At 54.0% G+C, this 8,318-nt stretch overlaps 4 protein-coding genes across 4 annotated transcripts; all 4 read left to right on the top strand.

The window, feature by feature from the left end:
• Nucleotides 1–99: 99 nt before the first annotated feature.
• CTAM01_17020 (SET domain-containing protein) lies at nucleotides 100–912 on the top strand (the record flags this gene model as incomplete). The annotated part of the gene is made up of 1 exon (XM_060533012.1): nucleotides 100–912. The coding sequence occupies one exon, from the start codon at nucleotides 100–102 to the stop codon at nucleotides 910–912; it is 813 nt and encodes a 270-aa protein (XP_060372414.1).
• A 3,436-nt stretch (nucleotides 913–4,348) lies between these two features.
• On the top strand, nucleotides 4,349–4,648 carry CTAM01_17019 (uncharacterized protein; the record flags this gene model as incomplete). The annotated part of the gene is made up of 1 exon (XM_060533011.1): nucleotides 4,349–4,648. One exon carries the CDS (start codon nucleotides 4,349–4,351, stop codon nucleotides 4,646–4,648), a length of 300 nt encoding a protein of 99 aa, XP_060372413.1.
• An 855-nt stretch (nucleotides 4,649–5,503) lies between these two features.
• Nucleotides 5,504–5,767, top strand: CTAM01_17018 (uncharacterized protein; the record flags this gene model as incomplete). The annotated part of the gene is made up of 1 exon (XM_060533010.1): nucleotides 5,504–5,767. One exon carries the CDS (start codon nucleotides 5,504–5,506, stop codon nucleotides 5,765–5,767), a length of 264 nt encoding a protein of 87 aa, XP_060372412.1.
• Nucleotides 5,768–5,937: 170 nt separating this feature from the next.
• Nucleotides 5,938–6,861, top strand: CTAM01_17017 (uncharacterized protein; the record flags this gene model as incomplete). Its single annotated transcript, XM_060533009.1, has 1 exon — nucleotides 5,938–6,861. The coding sequence occupies one exon, from the start codon at nucleotides 5,938–5,940 to the stop codon at nucleotides 6,859–6,861; it is 924 nt and encodes a 307-aa protein (XP_060372411.1).
• Nucleotides 6,862–8,318: the final 1,457 nt, after the last annotated feature.

The raw sequence follows: 8,318 nt of genomic DNA, 5'->3' as shown, positions 1-8,318 counted from the left end.
AAGGACATCAAGGACGCGGGAGGCTGGGCAGTGCTTGTCTTTTCCGGCGTGGGATTCTACCGCTTCTGCAAATACAGAGTTGGATTTGACCCGGATAGCATGCAGCGACTCCGGTGCCTCCGGCCGCGGATTGAGGTCGCCGCCGACACGCTGCACCCCACATGGCGGCATCTACTCGTGATTGTCGGTGAATGCACGCAGCGTCGCTTTTTCGGCCACCCACACGACTGGGTGGTCTACAGGGACGGTTCGGACCCGGTATCGCTCCGGTCAACATACCTCAAGTGCAACCCTAACTTCAGCTTTGAGCAGCTTGAACATCCAGTCATCGATATGAGCGCGTGGGGTACCGATGACCCACGGTGGGTGCCGCCAGTGGACGCCGTGGCTTGCGTCCTAGGCATACACACATGTCAATCGTGCGGGCGGGAGCAGTCCGAAGACCCTATGACCAACTCGTGCTACTGCTTCCCAACGCTATTTGGGTTCGGACGTCGGTTCCCTTGTCCGGTGCAGGTGTTCCGGACCTCTGACGGATGCAACAACGGCCTGATGGCTCTGTGTCCGTTTGAGCGCGGCGCGGCGATAGGAGAATTTGTGGGCCTTATCACGAGAGATTTGCAAAACACGGACGTCATGGATAGCTCGACGGGTGGCCGAGCCTATCAGATCTGGCAGGGTCGGCAGGGCAACTTTACGAGGTTCATCAATCACAGTTGCCAGTCCAATGCGCAATTCCAGCAATTTGTGTGGATGAGTACGCAGCGCATCATCCTAGTGAGTAAGGGCATTGAAGCGGGGCACGAAATCACGGTAGAGTATTCTGAAGCTACTGGCGTGATTCGGACAAAGGATGTCTCTATAAAGAGTCAAATTGCCGGGAACAGAGTGCACCTCGGCGGGGAGAAATGACTCTGCGGAGTCGTTGGTTTAAGTATGACACGAAAAAATGGGCGAGGCGGCAAATGGGGTTTAGATGAACCACACGGACGAAGCGGCGGTGAGAGCGGAATAAATAAGTCGAGATTCTCATGTTCAGGAGATGATACTTCCTTTCTTGTACAATTTTTTTCTTCAATTTTGTTTCCCTTCCCACAGCTTCCGCGACTTGCCGTGACGGCCTGCGTTCTTCCGTCAGCTCTGTTTGGCTTTGAGGTGTGGTTTTCGGGCTGTACCAAGCCGGCCAACTTCCCACAAGCGCCCCGAACGGGGACCACCCTCACGAACCGCTCGTACATACCGGTCAGAAAGGCCACTTCACCTGCCCAGGCCGTGCTCCAGGTCTGAAGTACCACCCTGACTGACCTCTTGTTCGGAGAGTAAGGCCTACCCACCGCCATAGCCGATCTAAAAGGGGCAAGATGGCGCAATGCCGCGAGGCTACGCCGAAATGACGCCCTACACCCATTGGTCCCTCGGCTGGAGGGGCGAGCACTTGATTGCCCTGGGAGGGAAACCCGACTTCAGCGGCGGACCTGTGCTCTCCTGCCCCCATGGCCACGGCCGGTCCTAATCCTCGGCTGCTTTTCAGCAGATGGCAAGGGGACTTTCGGCCTCTGAACTCGTGGTCTACTCAGACGGGTCGATGCTCGCCGAAAGCGCAGTGGGCCACGGGTGTGCGATACACCGCGGCCCTCAAGTCATCGCAAAAAGCTATGGTCACAGAGGTCTTTGATGCCGAAGCTGAAGGAGCCCGGCAAGGCCTGCGGCAAGCACTTCGCCTAGCCACCTCCTCCACTGCACCGATACACATCTGCCTTAAACATACTTCTGCCCTGAACTTCATCTTAGGCTTCGGTAGCTCTCCAGGTAGCTCGCAAGCAGCGATGTAGAAGATCATCGACGCCCAGCAGGTAAGGAATATCAAATGACACTGGTCGCCCGGACACACCTGGATTCCTGGAAACGAATTAGCTGATAAACTTGCAAAGAAAGAGGCTGCCCTCCTGATGCCCAACCCTCCCACACTGGCCTCATACGCTAGAATAGCGAATAAAGTCAGAACGCATGCCCGGAGCCATTCCCAGCAATGGTGGAACAAGTCTAAGCAGAAGCACAAACTGGGTACGCAGGAAATGCCGTGGTCCTCGGATGCACTCCAGAACTAGACTTGCCTCGCACTCTTTGGCATCACCTCCTAGCCACGCGCTCTAGCCACGGACACTTCCACTCCTGCCATAGGCGCTTTGGGCATGAAGGTGACTTTAGATGTAACTGCGGGCGGAAACTGTCGCCAACCCATTCAGTGTACTGTTCAAAGAACCGCCATATCCAAGCCCTATGGCCGATTCCCGGGACTGCGAAGGACCCGGGGCCACCACCGCCGCCTCCGACAGGCCAAGCCGAAGCCTACTGGAATGCCCGGTACGAGACCCGGGCACGTTTGAGAAGTTCGAACAGGCGACGCACTATTACGAGGCTCACTCGCTACGAATATAGCGTTAGCGAGCCTGAGACGATGCGCTTCAATGTTCTTTTGCATACCTATCGACGACATTGAGCCCCTGTTCTTCCTCACCCCCTTTTGCGCCCAGAATTCCCGAACAATTCGGAATAGTGTTGGAAAACATGAAATTGACTCGTGGACAACTAAGCCTATGGGAGGAGGTTTTTCTTCAGCGGTGCGTCGCTATCTGTGGTTAGCACAGGGCTGCTGAAGAGCCATACGCTTCAACCAAGCTAGGAGACCCCTGCTGGTGTGCTTTTTGAGACTGAACGGGCTAGAGGATTAGTAATAAGTCCCTAATCTAGGCATGAGAGGAAAAGTGTATTAGATTGCCGTCAGGTAGTTACCAACATAACCTGACTCTGCTGACCTGTGCCAATTTCCCGCTCGCCCATGGATCCACTCACTGAGTCACTCGGGACGACAGAGCAATGCGAATGATATGTCATGTGGGAATATTAGACTCTATGTAGAGGCTTGCCAGATCGGGATCATTTCAACGCTATGGAGGCGAAGCGGTCGCCTCCTTGAGACAAGGGAGAGAGGGACCACAGTGATGACGAAACGTTTATGTCGCAAGGTACGAGCAAAGATTGACAGGGAAATCAATTGACTTCAATAAATTGCACTAGGACTTCATAGGCTAACGCTGCACCGCTGCGAGGTTTATCCTTTGTTCAATTGTGGTTTCTGATTTCACTAGAAAGCCTCATCGCTCACACCGCCTGGCTCGCATGCCCAATGGTAGACACTGGCTCTAACAAAGTTCCTAGGTACTTTGCGAAGATTAATTGCTAGAAGGCACTCCTTAAACCTAGAATCTGAGCTAGAACCACGCGATACCACTCCCAGTCTGCCTTTCCAGACTTGCGGCAAAGCCAACGTCTAAATAGTCCGGTCCCTTCTAGTATCAGTTTAGGGACTGGAATAACATTACCAAGGTTTTCTGAGAACCCTCCCGCAACTCCTCGAAATCGTCCAGCATAACAACTCAAACAAACTTGCCTGATACGGTTCCATCCAATGTCAACGATCCGAGTGGCCTCGATATCAGGCTGGAAACAATACCAAGATATCCGGCGATGCACACAATGGGGTTGTTGCGCGGCTGTGGGGGCCGCGGGATTGTCTGTAGACGTCGACGATAGTCGTCGTTTTGTCTACCACCAGCCACAATACGTCTCTCGTGTGGGCAGGCCTCTGCTGCTCCACCTTCATCCCTATCTCTTTGCGTGTATGGGTCAATACTCTCGGTTCCACCATCCACATTTGGTCCTAACACGGTCGACTCGCTTCTCTTGAATTCTGATAGTAAATCTCATGTATCTGTTAATCAGAGGACATACAATCCAACCCTAAACAGAGTCATGTCGCTACTCTGGCCTGGTTTTCATGATCAAACTTGCTCGGCAACATTCTGTCTAATGAGAGCCTCGAACGTTGCCAAGGCGAGTCGCTATATGAATGTCGCCAAATTGTACTCTACATAAGTCGCATGACTCTCTATCAAGTTGTATTATATGGGAGGCCATACAATAATCTCGCAGTAGTGTTATACTCACCAACTTTATTTATATCCTAGTAGATTGTCTCGGTAACGCCGGAACCTAAAACTCACCCATCATACACTAGCACCGCGCTTCCAAACTTAACTTGTATTAGGGTCAAGTTTCTCGGTGATGCCGGGACCAGAGGTTTTTCTCATTACAACATCGCGGTTCAGAGTATGGCTGAAAAAATCTATAAAGCGGGAGACGCTGTAGTAGATGGTGGCAAGTGAGTCGATTTTTTAAGCATCAATCTCTCAGCATCTACATTAACAACCAACATCGTCGTAGGTAAAAAACAATCTCTCCCGACTGACATAATGCCGTCTGACAAACTTACCGTTAGGCCTTCGTTATGAGATCATCGTCGGTACTTTTCGTCTTTGCCATGGCTCTGACCGGCCAGGCATGTGACACTTACAAGTACTGTCACTGCACCAACGCTGACGGAAGCGCAAATGACGGCGCGACTACGTCCGCGTGCGCTGCCGGCGATCCTATCATATATGATCGTGGCTATGCCGAGTGCAAACACTACGATAACTATGTTTACGTAGTCAAAGCCATCAACAATTGTGATTTCAGGAAGGCTTGCAACGCGAAAGGCGCAGCTGGGGATTCGAGCTGTAGAGCCAAGGTTGGCATTGGCAAATAATTCAAAAAATGATGCACATAGGTGCTCAAGATGATCGGTAGTGGGCGTTGGTGACAGCGGTGTAAAGGTTCAGGTCCCTATAGTGAATTGTCTTTGAGGTCTTTGACTGGTTGTTAAAGCAGCGTTGGTTCAGGTTTGCTCTTGAGTAGCTGGCAGAGGATATGGTGGAGGAGGAGCTGCTTGTTAATAGAGTTTACGGTATCCAGATCAACTGACTCTGACAGAATCTAGGATACCCTCGCTTAGGTGAAACCCACTGCATACAGTCATTACTCAGTTAATCACATAGTCGGGCCAGGATTGCCCTACAAGGGACAGATGCCACTCATTTATATAGATCTACTGCAGGCCTAGCAGATCACTCAAGCAATACAACCATACTCATCCCCATCCATTATGCCACTGCTGACCATACTGAAGATCTGTCACTCTGACTGCAGCCAAACCATCGGGCTCACTACTTTTTAGCATAGCATTGAGAGGGTCAAGGTTGGCTGCATTATCACTATCCTATCTAGCACTATCGAAGCCGCTTCCTTGCTCTCTATGCCGTGGCAGGTCAGAAACCCTCCTGACACCCTGCCAGAAGAAGTCGGTTGCACTTTGTAATACACCGGCCATATATTACTCAACACCATCAAGAGAAATTGTTGGCTCTTTTGCTAATAGAGGTGGTTTGGCACGAATCCTTACAGCCAAAGCGGCAAAGAGTGAAGTGTCTGTAGACGAAGAACCATTTTGTTGCTTGGGAATTATTCGACGTCATCGAACTGAGCGCCGTTGAGACGCTTCGAAACGCGCTCCGTGACACTAGCACGACCCGCCGCGTAGCGACCCAACCCACGTCCCGGCGCGATGGACCTCGAGCCAGATTCGACGTCCATCACCGTTGCGAGGGAGGTGACGGCAGCAAGCGACGAGGACCTGCCATCACGAAGGGTGCGAAAACCATCTGCGAAAGTCCGACTGAACCAGGTTCGCCAAGAGATAACCGAAGATGCGATCGAGCGAGCGACCAAGACTGCTGGCAGTGGCCGGCGTGCGACCACTACTCGAGCCGCTACCTTGGCCAAGGAACGCGCGAAGCCTGTTGAGGAGGACGACAAAGGGTTGCCTTAACGATGGGCAAGCAGATCAAAGAGCTACACGCAGCGATAAAGATCATATTTGACGTGTGGAAGAAGTCAGAAACCTCAAACCAGAACGTGGAGGCGGAGCTTCGCGTGGTCACCGGAGAGGTGCAAACAGTCAAGAGCGAGCTACATGCCGTCAAAGGAGAGCTACAAGCGATGGAAGAACGCGTGGAGGACGAAAGCGCTAAGACGAACGAAAGCCTCGAAGCAATCGCGGCAGTGACTGCGACGCGGAACAGCCCAAGCGCGTCCTACGCGGACGTCGCGCAAAGCGGCTTAGGCGGGCAAGGTCGCGACTCGCGGGTAGCTACGCCGGGCAACGCAACTCTGGCGAGCCGCAGCGACCCTCTATTCTGTACGATCGACACATCAAGAGTTGAAGAAGGCAGCGACAAGCCCAACGCAGGTCGGGTTCGGGCTGCGGTGGAGAAGGAGATGCGCGCGATGGACGGACAGGGTAGCTGGCGCTGTCGGGCCATCACAGTAGACCCAAGGAATGCGGATAGGATCCGGGTCATTTGTTGCGACGATGCTGAACATAGGCTTGTCAAGCAGATCGCGGAGAAGATCTTCGGTCCCGGCACACGAGTTCTACAAGACGAACTCTACCCCGTGAAGATCGATAACGTGAAGAGAACCGAGATACTGGATGAGAAGGGCGACGTCAGGGCTGAAGCGGCAGAGGCACTTAGCCGAGAAAACGAGACCACGGTTGCCAAGATATCTTGGCTGAGCAAGAAAGACATGCCCAAGGCGTATGGGTCCATGGTCGTGTTCTTGACCAAGGCCAGTGATGCGCGTAGACTGATCTCCGAGGGCTTCTTCCATGTTGGAGGAGAGTCCGGCACGACGATGGCGTTTGAGCGGCGGCCACGTCCTCAACAGTGCTACAACTGCCAGCAGATTACCAGGCACAAGGCGTACCAGTGCGTGAACCCCCAGGTGTGTGGACGATGTGCCAAGGTAGGCCACCACCACTCTGAATGCAGTGAGACGATCATGACATGCGTGCCTTGTGGCGAACCGCACGAGTCGTTCAGCAATAACTGTCCGAAGCTGTATCCGCGTTCCCATGAGTAGGAAGGTCCAGATCCTTCAGCTTAACGTGAGGAAACAGGCTGAGGTCCACGAGAGTTTGATGAATGACGAGGCGCTGTGCGACTTCACGGCCATAGCGGTGCAGGAGCCATGGGCGCGGAGGATAGAAGGTAAGGCCATTACTGTTCCGATGGGACATAGCAGGTGGACGAGGATGGTACCGACGGAGTGGAGGGACGAAGGAAGATGGGGAATCAGGAGTTTGCTGTGGGTGAACAGAGAAGTGGAGGCGGAACAGGTGCCGATAGCGTCCTCGGATATTACTGCGGCCGTTGTTCGGCTTCCGGATCGAAGGCTGCTAGTGGCGTCGGTGTACGTGCCGGTGCAGAAGCCGGAGATGCTGCGGCAGGCGTGCGACCTGCTGAGACAAGCTATCACGAATGTTCAAGTAGGAACAGGCGAAAGAGTGGACGTGGCCCTAGTAGGAGGCTTCAACTGCCACGACTACCTGTGGGGAGGCGACGATGTGTCGGGGGGCCGGCAAGGCGAGGCAGACCCGATCATCGATCTAATGAGCGAGTACTCGCTCCGCAGCCTCCTTCCGCGTGGCACGAAGACGTGGGAGAAGAACGATGCGGCAACGACGATCGACCTATCCCTCACGTCCGAAGAGCTAGCAAGAACGGTGGTACGATGCGCCCTGCACGAGACAGACCACGGGTCGGACCACCGGGCGATCGAGACGACCTTCGACATTGCCGCGCCTGAGATGGAAAGCCGACCACGGCTCCTCCTCAAGAACGCCCCATGGAAGCAAATCAATGAGAGAGTGGAAGCAGACCTAGGGCGAACGCCAACGGGAGGTACAGTGCAGCAGCAGACAGATCGACTGATGTCCGTGGTGTGCGAGGCAGTAGAGGCACTGACCCCCAAGGCCAAGCCATCTTCGTATGCGAAGAGATGGTGGACGGCCGACCTCACACAGCTCCGGCAGATCCACACTCACTGGAGGAACCGGGCGAGGGCGGAGAGAAGGGCAGGTAACACCCAAGCCGAGCTGGAAAAACGCGCCCGCTCGGCAGCCAAGCAATATCACGACGCCATCCGACAACAGAAGCAGAGCCATTGGGAGGACTTTATGGCCGACGACACAAACATCTGGAAGGCTGCGAAGTGCCTCAACGCCAGTAAAGGGGCATCTTTCGACAAGATACCTCAACTTAAAAGGGCGGATGGCTCCCAGACGGGAGATGCCGCAGAGCAGGCCGAAGAGCTGCTTTCCACATTCTTCCCTCCTCTTCCCAGCACGATCGAGGAGGAGGGCGAGCGGCCACAGAGGTCGCCCGTACCTTTCCCCGACCTAACGTTAGGAGAAATAGAGAGACAGCTCTTTGCGGCAAAGTCGTGGAAAGCTCCCGGAGAAGATGGTCTGCCGGTGGCAGTGTGGAAGCAAACGTGGCCGGTGGTGAAGGAGAGGGTGCTTACACTCTTCCAGACCT

Source organism: Colletotrichum tamarilloi, assembly GCF_030869305.1.
Source record: "Colletotrichum tamarilloi strain Tom-12 chromosome Unknown Scaffold_308.1, whole genome shotgun sequence".
NCBI classification, from domain to species: domain Eukaryota; kingdom Fungi; phylum Ascomycota; class Sordariomycetes; order Glomerellales; family Glomerellaceae; genus Colletotrichum; species Colletotrichum tamarilloi.
This window is presented reverse-complemented; position numbering and strand designations above follow the sequence as displayed.